This window comes from Meleagris gallopavo, chromosome 17 (assembly GCF_905368555.1).
Source record: "Meleagris gallopavo chromosome 17, MGAL_WU_HG_1.1, whole genome shotgun sequence".
In the NCBI taxonomy this organism is placed as follows: domain Eukaryota; kingdom Metazoa; phylum Chordata; class Aves; order Galliformes; family Phasianidae; genus Meleagris; species Meleagris gallopavo.
Window position 1 is genome coordinate 4429329 of NC_139420.1, and position 16826 is coordinate 4446154.

The 16826-nt window shown below is 41.7% G+C and overlaps 1 protein-coding gene across 1 annotated transcript in view; it reads right to left on the minus strand.

The window, feature by feature from the left end:
• TMEM132B (transmembrane protein 132B) overlaps window positions 1–16826 on the minus strand; it is a 177966-nt gene that overhangs the window by 100293 nt on the left and 60847 nt on the right. Inside the window, exon 3 of the mRNA XM_085238511.1 lies at window positions 7798–7938. Within this exon, the coding sequence (XP_085094637.1) occupies window positions 7798–7938 (141 nt within the window). The remainder of the gene's footprint in view (window positions 1–7797; window positions 7939–16826) is intronic.

A 16826-nucleotide genomic window follows, 5' to 3' on the forward strand; every position in this document is an offset into this window, starting at 1 on the left:
ATTTTTAATGACAGCATTTTGCATTCATTATTCCCTACTTAAATCACTCTTTTTAAAAGAGGAATAACTTATTTCCTACTCCCGTCAGCAGAGAAATTAAAGAGTACACCATTAAGAAGAGTGCTTATCTAACAAAAAGATCTACCAGTCAGATGTAGGAAAGTAGCATGGTTGAAAACTGCCTAAGAGGGAGAGCAAAAATACCTCTGCTGTCTGCTCACCGCTAGGACCAATAACTTCTGGAGTCAAACCTCCACACTAAAAAATCCTAAGAGAACAACCTAAATTTCTTTTTGATCGTGCAATGCTGAGCACATCCTTTTTTAAAGAGTTGAAGTGCTCTATTTGGGTGGGTGATGCCAACCCAAAGAGCTGCATAACCTCTGTGTGGTTTCCTTAGAGGACCAGGGGATTTGCAAAAGTGACGAGTCTCCATTTACAGATTCATCACACCAATGAATGTGCAAGGGCTCTTAGCTTTAATCTGGTTTCATGTTCTCCTCAACAGAACACTAAGGTTTGATTAAAAAAAAAATAATAGTAATACACTGACACTCAGCTTACTTTCTCTTTTTGCAAGAGTGACATTATGGGTTTCAAAAATAATCTTTTTAAGTTATAAACACGGGTGAGGAATATAAATGGTAAAGTGACTGAAAAATTCAAATTAAAGCAAGAATTAATTCATGCAAACTTAATGCTGGGATATTATATAATTTATTTGGCACAGATGATTCAAATAAATCAAAGTAACAAACTTAATATTTGCCTGTACTTAATGGCTGCCTAGCAACATCACCTCCTAGCAATAAAATGAGTTTAATTTTGGGCCAAACGCCTAATAAATGAGTTGTTAGCTTTGGTACTTTCATGCACTGGCTGTTAAGTAAGCAAGTCAACACACATTGCATGGAATTCCTATGTGTGCAGGAGGCTCTGCTACAAGTCAAGCTCATAAGCTGGTAAAGGTGCAAATTAAACATGCCACACATACCAGCTCTCTGATTTCATACACATTCAGTAATCTTTTCCAGTCCTATTATATCAAGGAACAATCCAATTATGGCTCTCAAATCTCTGTGTACAGTTGCCAAAAATAAATCCCTTAGTAACATTTCTAATATACTCAGGAACAGTTCTGTGCTATAGAAGCATTTTAACAATATTTTCAGGTGTGACACACTAATGCTTCTTATTATACATAGCGTGTCTTACGATCAAGACCTGTATTTTCCATACAGAGTTCTCCCTAATTGCTGACTCCAAGTACCTCCTTTATCATTATAACAGGCATCAACAGAACCCAGTTAAGAGCAAGCAGTTACTTAAGTGGCACTCTTCTGAATCTAGACTTAAGTTTGCCAGAAGAACAGGTTTTATTACTGGGAATATGTGCCTAAGTACAATATTTACAGAAGAATCAGGTCACATTTGTGGCATAATGGTTTTGACCATGTGTTCTCCATCCCTCTGAAATCTCCACTAAGCTCACTGAAACTCTCCTGTCAGCAAGGATGGACCTTCTGTAGTAGCTCACATGCAGTGATTCAAACAACCATGAAAACAGACAACAGACTGGCAGAGCCTCAGAGAAGCCCACTGACTCTTGAGTATATCATACTCCCTTTGGCAACTAATATGGAAAAGCCATGCAAGCACCAATGGATGAATAACAATTTGAAGTCATCAGCATGCATTTGGTATTTGTTCCCAGCCTTCCTGCTATATTCTCACAGCCCTAATTATGCAGACTATCCTACCCTGAAATTAAACTTTCCCAACTGTTACATTAAGATTCGCATCTAGGAATGATATACCCAAAATGAAGTTAATTAGGTCAAATTCAAAAACAAGACTCATTTCAGAATGATTAGGCTCATCTTTCAGAGGAAATTTCATTCAAAATATGAACTGAATCAGGTTTTGTGGAACACATTGGTGAAGAGGTTATTGAAGCCACTTGGTATATTTGTTGTTGAATTGAGAAAATCAAAGTATCATTGAGTTGCACATCTATGTTTTTGCTATTTAACCCAGATAATATACAAAATCAAAGACACGTATTAAGAAATGGCTTCCATTGGTTTACACCTTCTGAACTGCCAATATAGATATATGGAGATCAAAATTGAAAGGGTCGAAATTAAAAGCTCAATGTTTGTCTGTCAAACCACTTATAGAACCAGGAAACAGACTTCGAAAATGCCTTAAGCCTCAGACACAGCTGCAACCTATCGAGTTGTCAGAAATCAGAATCAGCTTTTCTGATCCCAGGATCACACCTAGAGGTGAGCAAGGCCTGATGATCTAACTTAGATACTCCTTACGTCAGATGTTACCAGATGTTAGTTTTCCAAGACATTTTCAAGCCCCTGTACTACATCATCGTAAACCATTGAATACAGATGAATACTGTTGAGTTCTTCCAAAAAAAAAAAAAAAAAGTTAACCACTTTCCAGATTTTCCAGACAACTGTCAAAATCCCTTGCTGTACTGCTCAACAGGTTTTTCCAGTTATCAAAGATGCATTTGTTCAAAAAGATTTCCTTGGGCCATAATAAAAGTACTGTACCAGCACAGCACGGATGCCTTAAGAAGAGCCACTACTTTCTTGGATGCACGAACCACAGTAAAGAAGCAATTATCCAGACTAGCAGTAAGTAATCCCTCTGACCCATCTCTTCTGGGGACTTTACCAGAGCAGCAGTGAGTTTAACTAAGATAGAGAAAGAAACAGCCATCTGAAAAAGCTGGCTGGCCAGGAGAGGAATCATGTGGTTATCAGGCTATTAGGCTCCCAACAGGAGATGGACAGACAATTTCATTGTTCTTAGCTTTGAACAAAAAGAAGAAAAAAAAAAGAAAATATCCTCCTGAAATGATACATTTCCATTTGATCCGAAAACCGCAGCTTTCTACACTAAGTGGTCCTTCCTACTGCTGTTAATTGTCTATTATTTTTTATGTCCTCTTTAAGCTACTGCGAGGTGTCAGTGCTTTTATCTCACAGAAACATTTCCAAGCCTGCTTGGATTCCTTTATACAAAAAGGCATACATGTAAAGAATAAAGGTTAGTTAAAATTCTTCTTATCGGGTTTTCTGTGTGACACTATTGAGTCATTTATGTTTGAAAATGTGTGTGGATGCTTCTCTTTACACAAAGCAGAGCAGACTCCATCACTCATAATAGAGGTCACAACCTTAAAACTGGTACGTTAAAGATAAAATTCTCTTCATCAATGGCTCAAGAGACAGTGCTGTCTTGGGGTCTGGCCCAGGCCAGAGAATGAACTCCTACAGGATCTACAGGCCACACTCACTCCATATTCAAAGCACATTTCTTTGCCCATGACACTTCTGACCTAAGCAAAGCAGCAAGTGCATAAGAATAGGAGAGGAACACCCAAGGCAGTAGGCTGCACCACATAGTCTATGACTTCTGCCCACACCTTCAGCTCCTCTTTTCAAGGAAAACCTTCCTTCCCAAAGACCCAAGGCTGCCGTGATGGATACAATGCCACTCACACTCCTTCTGCATCCCCTACCTTGGACCAGGGCCAAGCTTTAAAAACAAAACCAAATGATACAACATTTTTGCTCAGTTCGTCAGCTCCAATAACACAGATTTACTTTAAATAAATAAGTGCCCATATCTTAACTGACAGCCAATTTCACATCTTCTTCTTTTTTCTCCTAAGTGAGATTTCAGGTTCAAAGGGCATTCCCAAGTGCAAGAAAAGAAGTGAATTATTTCAAAACAGCAGGCTCTATTTGCATATCTATAAATACATGAAATAACTGCTTTCCCTGATTTAAAGATACATATGTATATACACACACTATGGTTATAATTTTTTGAAGTCATTTAAATTATTTGAATTCTTTGAACACCTTTTAAAATGGCAAAGAAATGGAATATCATTACAGAATATTATTTTTTTATTCAAGTTTGAAGATAGATAATGTCAAATGCCAAACAGCTGAGTTGGTCTGCATCAATTAAAAAAAAGATATAAATTGTCCATGCAACAGAACAAATAGTTCTGACAGAAACTTAAAGAAACCTCTGAAGATTCCAGCTTCCCTACTTCTCTCTTCTGAGCGTCCCTCATGCAAGTTTAATTTATGCAGTGATGGATATTCTGAGAGATGGAAGCTGCATTATTGACACGGAGATAAAATAATCCCTGAGTGAGAAGAACAGGTTTGGTCACTTTATGCTCAGCCTGCAGGTAAAATCAATTTCAGTAACTTCACCGGTTAGCATAGATACAACCTTTCTGATTGAAGTACTACTTTGTCATGGAATTAGATTCCCCCCTCAGCTAATAATCCAATAAAATGTAATGACAGTTATCCTGAGTGAGGAGAACGATGTCTCTTACACTCCCTTCCAAAGGAGAGCGGCCACTTCCCAGCCTCAACTTTTGACTCCGTGCCGCCTTGTTCTTGCGAACCAAAGGTCAAGTCACACCAAGGTGCTCTCCTTCAGCTTTCCAGCAAAGTAGAAACCCAGCACCATGAAACATAGTGCTTTGTGGAGCGTTTCAAATGAGAACGCCAGTGGTCTGAAATAACCCAATCCTATAACACTGGCAAAGTTCCTGCTATACCATTCCTCTGGATATCAGTGCAAAGTTATGGGGCACAGCAGCTTGCAATAATTGAACACTTTTTTGCAATAATTCAACATATCGCCCTACACCACAGGGTAAGATGCCAGTCCTTCACACATGCAACTGTTCTGCATGTTCAGCTGGGAGCACCTGATTCTTATCTAAGCCTGCCAGCCCTGACTTCCTCTGCTCCTTGCAAAATGCACTCTGCACTCAGCACAAAAATCCATTAAGATTATTTCCTATGGAAGAGAAGCACTGGGTCCCAGCTGCAGGAATCACAGGAGCATTTGTGTTTGAAGTAGATACTCTATCTTTTTGAAGCAACAAACTTCTGATCCAACTAAGTCTCCCACAATGAGATTCATGGAGTTCTGCCCCAAGCAGAGAATAAGCACGCATGATGACAACCCATCCCCTTGCTCAATGAGCTCCCAAAAAGCTCCTTTGAGATGACAGCAGTAAGGGCAAAGCAAGGCCCTGCACAGAGCAGAATAGGTGCGTGCAATATACTTGTGTATATTTAAAATAAATCGTTTTATACTCTTTGTTCAACTACATTATCAAAAGAGGTTTTAAATACAAGCTTTTGGGACGACTAAAGAGGTGAATTTATGAATGTATTCCTAACAAAACACACTCTGCAAAGCTTTAATCTGCGAATTGTGACAAGCTTGGACAAAATGGATTTTTAATAGAATATAATGTAAACTGCCTGAAACATTGTGATAAGGATTTTTTTTTTAAAGTAATGCACAGAAAAGGCATGATGCACTCCGCATGAAAGGAGAAAAGGTCTTAATTTAAACCATTTTAATGAACACTCAATTTGCGTAGGGAAATGTGAGAAACGGAGATGAAAACCTCATGATAACGATAACACTGCGGAGGGGAGAAGGAGAAGATTAGGAAAGTAAGCAAATTTGAAAAGGCTCCCACCGATAACAGTGGCTGAAGGGAATGGAGAAGGGATTACCACCACGTCGCAGCCCAACAGTGCAGTTCTCCTTGCAGCACGGAATGCTGCAGGCTCTTACTGGGGTCATGCACTGGGGAGGAGGTAGCAGCCCAAGTGCAGAACAGTGGAGAGGCAGTGGACAGACAGATTTCAGCAGTGGAGCAGAGACATGGCAGGATGGTTCTTGTTTTCACCAGACTTCCACTCACGTATAAACTGCCTTTAGGAAGCTCCTTGAGTTACTCAAAGTCTGCCACACTGACCTTAGCAGAAGCAAGTTCAAGCCTCCGCTTGTTTACACAAGGCATCAGAATCCCTACGAAACACTTAACATTCTTCAAAAGAAACAAGAGGGCCACCACTATGACCAAAAAGGCAAATTAAAGTAAAGATCAAAGCTAAATATTTACTTTAAGCACTACAGTATTTGCAAATCTGGAAGCGATCTTTCAGCAGTTTCCATTTGCATACTTTAATTAATCCAAAAAATATTAAAACTAATCTCACAAAGGAAAGGGTCAAAGTATTAATTAACTCGAGATTCCTTGCTTTTGTGCAATTTAACAGTTCAATACAAAGCAAAAATCAGTTTTAATAAAAAGTAAGTTACTGTGACAGGTATAATTCCATGGATTAGTGAAACCACGTACAAGGCAGTAAGTTTCAGAACCTTGCCTGTTCTTTTTTTAACTTTAAAAAAGCAGTTGCATTAGGTAGAAAGTCTCCTCTGTTACACCAAACCATCTTCAGTCTTCCCCTTGCCTCAGCATTTCAGCACCAGGGCCAGCGCTGCACCCCCAACCCCAGAGCCACCGTCCCTGGGCGAGCTTTCCACCGCCAGTGGGTCCAAGGCATTGGAAGAGTGGGGAAATGTAGTTGAAAGACAAAGGATTTGGTGACAAAGCTTATTCCAACCGCCAGAGCCCTGCTTCACCACTGCAGGAGCTCATGGAACCCCAGCAAAAAAAAAAAAAAAAAAAAAGAGAGAGTCAGCCACAACTTCCAACATTGCAAATTCAGACTTACAACTGCGATGAACGGAAACGAGAGGGAAATTTTTATTGCTGATGGTTTTTGTTGTTGTTGTTGTTTTTTTTTGTTTTTTTTTTTCCTTCAGTGGGCAGGAAGGGCATGAAGCAGGTAACGAATTGAAGTGTTTCTGTGACTTTTAACGCCAGAAAGCTCTGCATCACTTAAGAGACTAAATGCACAGGAACCGCCTTCCCTTGCTTTGTGTGCTTGCAAAGCAAATGCCCACATCCCACTCAGTCACCTCCACTCTCCATCTTTACTGAAGAGAAACAGGAGCTTTCAGTTTGCCATGCACTAGGCCTGTTTTACACATCCAGCAGTTTTCCTTTTTGTCACTGAAAAGTGAACCAAGGTAAATAGCTCTCACCTCAGCATTCATACTGCAGGTACCCAGAACTAGGTGGGGGTCCTTTGCTCCCCAAATACAGCTCCAGAAGTTCAACAGAGCAGTAATACGCTTTGCATGCCAAACCTTTGGGCAATAATCTTCCTAGCTCTAAACAAAGAGCTTTCAGGAAGAATGGGTGCAGAAAGCTCCTCAAATCAAAGTTTTGACATAAAGTTTTGTGCTTTTCTAATTATGATGCAATTTAATGCTAAATGTATGCACAGTGTACTCTAAATGTACAGTAACTGCATGATAATGAAGAGAAATTGCTTGTATTGTCAAATACGTAATTCTGACTAACAATATAAATTTCTCATTATGTTTGATATAGCTGGCGGGAGCATTACCATAACAAATGCACCCAGCTTTCAAAAGACAGTTCATAGATACTCATAGGTGTTCTGCACCATTAATAAAGAACACTTAATAGCTATTACTTCTACAGCTTTTCAAATAAAAGAGACAGCATTGTCCTATTTCGATTATTTCTCAATTATTCTCCATATTTTTCTATTCTAATCCATTTATTTCTGTTGGCTCTTTGCAACGGGACTTTTGCTGCCCTTAAGGTGCAAGAATAGCAAATATGAGCCAGGGTGAGTTGGCTGCCTCTAGTTACACTCAGTCATCTACTTCTCAAGCTCAGAAGCGAAACGAAAGGAACAAAGCTCTTATCACAGCACTTACAGTTTTTCCAACATAGACAAGAAGGAGCAAATGCTACTGTTAAAAGAGCAATACCACTCATCAAAAAAGTTCCCATCAGCATTTCAGCAAGAGTTAATGCACAGAGGAGCTTACCTGCTTTCTGGGTCTGGGTCATTGTGCATGCAGGTGATCGTGGCAGTGGTCCTGGCGCTATCAGTCTCCTCTTGAACTCCCCACTGGTCCGCATCGCTGACTCTGATGTCCAAGATCTTCACACCTGGGGCAGTCTTAATTCTGTTGGAGAACCACAGAGATCTCCTCAGTTACAGACCCCATGCAAATAAATCCACAGAGGTAAACACAGAAGATGAAAGAGGAAATATTCCCTCTTGCATTAGTAATAGACTGATACATTGCAACTGTAAGTCAGCCTGCTTCAAAAATATAAAACGGGCCCAATTATTTTAAACAGATGAAGTATGAGTTTCATTATGTGCAAAGGTGGTTAATTTTCAGCTGGAACAATGTGGAAAGAGTAAGAATGCTTTCTGCTTCAGTGGCACCAGTTTGATATAAATGAAACAGATGTGACTAAGCATAAGTTGATTTAATTTGTTGCGTCTGTCCTGCAGTCTGAGATGGAGGTTCAGAGCACTGTGAAGAAACTGTGAAGAAAATCCTCCTGCCTGCAAACCTTTGGGAGTGAAGTGGCTCTTAATATTCGGGGGATTTGCATGGAAAAAATGTGCTTTGCTGCTCAAAGACCATAGCATGGGAAGGGAAGAGAAGAGAAGAGAAGGAATATGTTAGGATAAACCCTGGACACAGGCTGGAAATAATGATGCCATTGCACTGGGATCTATCACATGGGGCATGCAAAACTTGCTGATGGAAATAGTATGTCAACATGAAAAACCTTAACTTCCCAAGCACAGGCAGCACTAAAAGCATGCAGTATTTGGTAAACATCACCATTTTTTGCCATTTGCTTAAACAAAAAAAAAAAGTCCACGCTCCAGCGGGGCTCTGCATTAGGAACAGATTGCTAAGGAATAGAAAGCAAACTGCCTTTAATAGCAGGAACTTCATTTGTGCAGCTTGACTCCAGAAACAAGCCTGGGATTTCGACAGGAGTGCTGCAAATATGCCTGGAGAACAATTAGGCTGAAAGCAACTGCTATAGTGCCGCGTTCGCCACTACTGTGACTTAATTAATTAAAAGCAAGGCCAAGAGGGACCTCTTAGTTGTATGGTGGAATTAAACGGCAACTGCTGTGACTTGAAGCGTTACTTAACAGTGAGTTGTGATGGATTGGCCCCAATGCCTCGTGGCCAGTCGGCCCTCACTCTACTCTATTAAGAATCTCCTTTAAGTTTCAGCTGAGTTCGTGGTCTGGGATCAAACTGACTTCAAGACTCAGCGGGTGGTCTTTTCCTCTGAGAAGGAATTAATTTGTCCTGCTTTTATGATGTCCATGTTTCTCCCTGCAAGGCTTTCCTGACGTAATGGACCAAACCCATGGCTCGCATAACCAATCTGATGAAAAATGTTTCCTGTAGGGAGAGAATTTCATTTGATATTTTTCTAATTGTTTCCTTCAGGTTTCTCTGCAGACATTCGTATCTCAGACAACTTGCCTCAAAGCTTATGTGCCCTTTCCGTATCGTTTCCTCTTCTTATTTTCCATAGGAACATTCATTTATTTTGTAGTAATTACACTGGACCAAATCATTCCTGCAAAACACCTACATGGCTTCATTTCAGACGGGCTTGTAGTTTACATGAGAGAGAACCAAAAGCCTTCAGCAATGGAGCCAATCTTTTTTTCTTTAGACTTAGTCAACCACACTTCAGGGGGGGAAAAAAAAGAAAAAAATAAGGATGCTATTTTAATTTTCTCTTTCCCAGACAAAATTACATACTTTCAACAAATTCACCTCCCCACTGTCCCCTCACTTTACCAATTTTTTCTTGACAACAAGCTTGGAAAACTCTAACCCAGCTTTCCACCCAAGTCAAGGCCCTGGTGAATAAAAGTTTCACTGAAGGGCAGGAGATGCATGGGGCCAGGACAGCTGGATTACACCACGATTTCAGGATTCATCAGCCTCTTTCCATCTGTCAGAAGCCTGTTATGCCCTCCCACACAGTTCTTGCACTCTGGATATCTTCACTCCGCAGCACACTCTGTCTTCTGCTGCACTCTGAGCCTGGTGGGTCTCAACACCCCAGCAGGACGTGGTGCAGGAGCAGACTACAGCCATGTGGGACCTTTGCACAGCTCCATCCTACCTCTCCTGGGCCTGAATGCAGCCCATCCGGGCAGCAGCTGAGGCTCTCCTGATGTCCTGCTCAGCACTGGGCTCATCCTTCAGGGCACTGTTCCATAAGAGGAGCTGATTGACTGCGCTTGCAGCCTTCATTCACTGCCTATCCATCTACTGTCTTGCTGGGTTAGCATCAAGTGAACATCACATCCACTGTTTCCCTGCTCTATTTTCCAAAAACATCTCCAAATGCTGCATTTTAGGAAAATTTCCAGTCTAATCCTTTGCAGTGCGTCTGCTCTGGTGGGCTGAGACAAGATGTCATTTTGCATTTTGGATATCAGTACAGCCAGAAAGGTTCAAAGAAGGAAAAAAGTGAATTCAGCTTCTGGCTTAGGAAAAAGTCAAGAAATTCAAATCGAGCAGCCTACATATGGAAGGTCGGAGCCTACTATTCTTCTGATAAGTGATTCATATCTTTCAGTCAGCCCCCAAATCCTCAGGCACAAAACTGCTGTGAGAGTTGCTGACTCAGAGCATGGAAAAGAATGGGAAAACCCACTGAGAGTTGACAGGAATTGGAGCAGAGATGGTGAACAGCCAACGTGAGAGCCCAGGCGTTGGGTGCACTGCCTGCTATGTGCCAGGCATCAGTGACAAGCTTGGGTGGATTGCTTCATTTCCTTACACCTCCTTTCCCCATACAAACTACAGGGAAGTGCTTTCTTCCATCTCCAAGGGAGCTGCAAGAATGCACAGAATGGATTGAAAAAAAGAAGTCTGACGTCCTTTAAATTTGCCACCTGTATTCACAGTCTGTACCACAAAGGAGGTGACCATTTATTCATGACTCTCTCTTCTTTAGGGCTGGAGGGAGCCCAAGAGAAATGTGGCATTCTCAAGCACAGCCTTTCATGACACTTATGACTGAGATCTTCAGAAGAGAGAGTTGGTGGGGATGGAGGGGGTAGTGTCAAAGCTATTCAGAAAGAGAATCAATGACAATTACTTCACGAGTGAATCTTGCCCTCTTCTCCAGCTATAAATGCAGAATGGGGGAAGCTGCTTTCGAGTTAGATTGCAGAATACATTTGCTATCCCCAGCAGAGCTTTTTCCCCCCAAGCAGTGTGTCCTCCATGCACTGGGTAATACAAAGCTGGAAACATGATGGACTGAATGGAGTGGATAAGAGAAGTGTCCCCAGCCTGCCAACTTGGAACAGCTATTTTAAAATGCAATCCCAGCCTTAAATGTATGCGACCCCATGAATTCAGCAGCTCTCTCATTTAGTACAAGAGGAGGAGAGGGGAAAGTACGAGCAATCACCAGGGCTGGGATGTAACTGAAGGGCTGCAAGAGGGATTTAGGCAGATGAGCACTCAGCAGAATAGTGCCGGGACTGCCACTGCCTCCTGGTCAATTAGCTGCAGCATCTGAGAGGCAAATGTGGGCACACACCCAGCACCCCTCCTAGCAGCAGTAATTGGAAGTAAAATCTTGATAAAAAGAACTTTAAAATAGAAACAGAAGAGAAAGATGTTTAGGAAATAAAGCAGGAATGTGCTCACAGCAGATGGAATGTGCTCAAAACGATGGGAAAAAGTCTCTTCCAGAGCTATTTTAGAAATCCGCTCATCTCTCCCCAGCCCATTACAGGGGAAAACATAACCGAGTTAAATCCTCTCTCAATAATGTACTAATAATAATGGTTCTGATAATAAATTTCCTTTGCAGTTTCCAAGTACTTCTGCATTCAGTCCTTCAACGCTCCTTTTTAGCCCAATTGAAAATAAAATCATTATCCCTCCTGTACAGGCAATCTAAGCTGTAGGACAGCTTGGCTTACCCGCCCAAAATCATACAGCTTCTGCAGAGCAGGAAATGCACTCATCCACCCCAACTCCGTGCTCACACATCGGCTAGACACCCCGACCCATCTTTAACTCCAAACACCACGGAGCTGAGTAATTCCAAGCCCTCACAGAGCATTTTACAGATTTGAAGAATCGCACAAACAGCGAGCAATTAGTTCTGAACGAGGTCCCCGGGGAGTTTCTAGTTAAAATACATGTGTTTTAAGATACATTAAGCCAAACACTATAAATTAAAATAATCACTGAACTCAGACGTAACAGCAGAGAACTTTCAGGAGCGTGGGTGAGAGGCAACTGCTCCCGTATGGCAGGGACACAAGCAGCCCTATATAGGGGTAGAGCATATTTTCTGAAGTATTCATCCAAGAACATTATTTCTTTGTTCTCTTACATTTTAAAAGACTTGTCACAGCTCTATGTTCAAGCTACTTTCCTATCAAATTCTTCTTAAAATAGCAATGCTAGGCCAGCTGTGTTTGTATTAACGTCACAGTGAGTAAAGCTATGTAAGTATTTAAAATGCACATCAAAACACACAAAGATCCTGGAACGAACCAAGCCTTCTTCTAGAGGCCACAAGTACAGGAGCACAAATAATGTGCCTTTTTGTCACATAAGTGAAACAGGCAGCCTGCAAAGCCCGGAGGAGAAGTGTAGGCAGATGTGGAACAGAGGGCATTGCACTGCACCAAGCAAAAGGAAAACCCCAAAATGTTAGAGTAATGACATCAGGCGGTTGAAAGGTTGAAAACTTAACATGACCCTGGTACAAACCCAGTGACAATATGTACTACCAGTAAAGTAAAGAGGGAACTGATGGTGGGACAAAAACCCACCATATTCGGCTTTATCCCTAAAGAGAACTCAATAGAGATGGAACCAACGACATCCTGGGTCAGCTGGAGTGCTCAAGATGTTACCTTCGCATTTCAACCCAGCTGAAACCTGCTCCAGAGGCCACTCCTTCATTGCCAGCCCCATGCATAACTGGTCCAAATTATTTATCAAAACAAGAAATAGATTCACTGTGCTCTGCCTGTCCTGACAAGCCATCATGGGGCCAAGGTTCCTCGTCACCACCCCACAGAAATGCCTCTCACCTTCACACCACATCAGGAAATTTGCCTTTTCCTCTCCCCAGGATAACTCAATTTCTCTCAGCATCTTCTATTTTTATATAACCTTTTGTAGCTGTCTTATTTAACCCCATCAAGCACTGGGGATGCAGGTGCTAGGAAGGCAGTTATTACTGCTGTATATCAAAATATCTCCATCCAACAGGCCCTCAAGGAATGAAAGTCAATGCCAAAGTACCAGGAAGAGCAAAGTAAGAGGAAATAGCTGTGGTGACCAGTGCAAGGCAAGGCAGGAACAACGCTGACGTGGCAGCCAAAAAAGCAGAAAGCCTTGGGAAGCTGGAAGCCCTCTGCAACCTCAGAGGGGGCTGATGCTGAAGACTCAGAACGACACAACTACCACTCTTCTAGACAGACACGTGAAGCTACCAACCTATTTTTTCAGCCCAGGGAATGGATCAAAATGTGGTAGGCATCAGACTCGCTAGCATATTGGATTTTGAATAATGAAAAGGGTAAACAGAGCTTTTCATTTGGATTCTGACAGTAGAGAGCTTTCCACGTGATAAATCAACTATTAAGAAAGACAAATTAATACAACCTATCCTTGAAGCATGATGGCTTGTGATTCAAAGGAAGCTTTTACAGAAGCATAACCAAAATAAGATGTGGCATGACCAACAGGAGGTGGTGCTGGGGCAGACCAAAATCCTCCCCCCGCCTTTCAATCAATCTCTACGTAGAACTTAGCTAAAAAAACTACACCAAATTTTCTCCAGAGGTCCCACTTTTCCTAAAAGCTTATTAATATTTTAGGAGAGATTCTCTGCTGTTCTAAATCACCAGAGATCACTGAATTTCACATTGAATTCATGATATTGAAAAGATAAATTTCACATCTGAGAAGGTGAGCCTAAGAAGGAGGGGCCACCTCTCATGAGTTTGTTCAAAGACAAGGTGCCTCCAGATATAAGACTGCATTCATAACATCAGCAAAGAGCATGTGAGCATCTCCAAAGCAGTCAAACATTATCATGTCTTTACATATCCAAAAGGAAAATTCCAAGTTTTTGCCTTTTTTTCTTTTAAAGGAAAGAAGGCATTTAGGTATTTTTAAACGTTATCGTCACAATGTAGCAGAAAGTCCATTTTTCAACTTGCTCTCTCTCTTACTCAGGTACATAAAACAACAGTGGAAAGACACTCTAATAGGCTTGAAATTAAAGCTATTAATTTTTATCCTTATTTATTGCTGTCACAAACCAGACCTGTTTATATGGGTTTGCCATGCTGCTATGGGAATCTGAGAGGTTCTGAAGTCTTTCTGCAATACAAAAATCAAAACGCCGTCTCCCAGCAATCTCCATTTCTATCAAAATATGTCAGCAGTGGAATGTTTTCCTTCAGGGAGAAAAAGGCTGCCACATAACCAGGGCAGGAGATGCTGGGTGCAATCTCTTTGACTCACAGCACTCTATTAACCATTAAGCACATTCAAAATGGGAATAAGTATCTTTTCTTGCCTTGGTATGGAAATTCATTCCAGGAAAAAAATAAAATACTGCAGGTCAAAGAGTTCTGTAGCAATTGGCATTTTTGTAATAAAACTGAAAGCTATAATTTTTTTTTTTTTTTTTCAATCCACCTGCAAATATTGTTGGGTCTTTGACACATTGATGACTATAATTATAGCATGAGCAGATGTGGCTTGAGATTGTGCTGAAAGCTCTTCAGTCCCACAGCCCAGCCCCCTGCCCACACCACGGGGAAGCGTTCCAGGCCTTTTGGCTTGGCTCACCTGGAGGGCAACAAGCGCAGAACATCTGCAAAGAAAAACCCAGTTCCAAAGCTGTCTGACACCAAACTCCGATTCTTGTGCTACCAAACAGCCCATCCTCATTGGTATGCACACCCTGCTCTGAAAGAGGAGCGATGTTTTCCTTTCCTCCACTGCCTCCACCCAGTTAGCTGAGTTACGATGCGGTGATCATTATTCAAAGAGCTCAAGAGTGCCTGCTGCCATGCACCCCTCCGACACCTGCAGGAACTGAAGTGTGCCCTCTCTTCTGCAACACAACAAGCCATGCCGTCCCTCCTCCACGGAGAGGAGAGGTAAAATGCTATAATGGTTTCCTGTAACATAGGGTTGTAGAACAAAAATCAAAGCCTGCTCAGACTCTTCAACCTTTCTCTGAAAGATCTGATACACTCCCACTATGTCCTTTACCTTGAAACCAACGCAGTGCTATAATAGATGAAACTATCCCTTCAAGCCTAGAAGCACAGGAGAAAAAGCATTATCGAGTCTGAAGGTGTCCAAAGTATTTGAACTTGAGATTCTTGCAATCATGCAGAAACACAGCTTTGAAAACTGTAATGAAAATATCAAAGCAAGTCAGAGGTTTCTTCCTGCAAAGACAAAGATACTTATAGGTTTCCTTTTATTGAAAGGCTCCTTTCAGAAATCAGTGCTGCGGAGATGTTTGCAGCCTGAACAGAGTGCAGTCCTCCTGGGAGACGGCGAATCTTTGTGAAGGGGTCATTTTTCTGCCTCTACAAGTGGGAGGGAAAAAAATAAAAAAAGAAAGAAAAAAATAAAAGAAAGAGAGAGAAAAAAAAAGCCCTGAAGGTCACAGTTTCTGAAAGCACCTAAACAACAATAAAGAAAAAAAACTTCCCATCCCTCTCTCCTTGTAAAACCAGATAATGAGCTCCATAGCCCTGTCTTGGCCAACATGGGATGGGGTTTTCCAGCATTTGAAGTCATTGACCACGGTGGCTAAATTTGGTCACCACCTCAGAGACTCACATTCAGTATGTACAAATCTATTCAGTATGTACATCTGAAATCAGACTGTGACAGCCAAGCCCCAAGCAGCAGATGCTTGGGAAGCCCATGGCAGCCCACCTGTAGCCCATCTCTACATGCCACAGCACAAACAATGCACCTTTAGGGCACCTATCACCATTTTTTGATACTTGCTCTGTACTCCAAACAAACAAAAAAAAAAACAATAAAGGAAGGGCTGTTGTCAGGAGCACTGCCCAGACTGGGGCGAGGAGACAGTGACCTGAGCACAAGGGAGGGGGAAAACAAAGCACTGCAATGAAAATCCATCCAGAATTAAAAAGGCCACAAGAACTTTGCCTGAACTAGTGGTTGTTGTTTTTATTGAATTATTTTATGGCGCTTTATGTTGTTTAATCGAAGAAAGAAAATGGATGCCATAAAATATGCAGAGCTAACTGGGGCTGCAGAGTACATTGCTGAATATTGCTAGTAATGCCATTTCCCCTTTACTGTCAAAAAATGAAAATATTGTTCTTTATATCCCTGTCACACGGAACAGAGGTCCGCTAGCGCTCACGATCAATCTTCCTAGAGTGCACCTTTACCTTGAGCAGCGTGTGCCAGGATGGAGAATAAGCAAAGCTCAGGAAATAATCTCCCTTTCCACAAGATAGAATTCAATTTCCAGTACAGCTCAGACCAGTACTTTTCTTGAAAAGGTGGTACCATAAATTACAGTAAGAAAGCATTTTTCTGCTGCTAGCAAAAATTTTAGTGAGCATTATGATTATGTGGTTTGTACTCCAGGCACCAATGACCACCAAGCAGGCTAATAATACGTGAATTCTGATGAGAACCAGCCCTCCAGCTGGGATAAGCCATCAAAGCCTTCTTTCCTGCTTTTTCCCCTCTGCATTCCCTCTTGTAACAATTTTTTTTCTACCTGCAGACAACAGCCTTCCAAGAGTGTCCTAGAGAGTAAGCACTTCCCAAGGAAAGGGACACCCAAGCAGCCCTTTGGCCACTGCCCCAACAGTAGAACGAGACCACGAGGATGCGCCCCTGAAGCCACCCAGCCCTGCACTGCTGTCAGGAAAATCTACCAGCCACAACACAAAAGCTGCTTGCCACTTGTGACCGTGATTGATGGTAATGCAGGAAACTAATGGCAT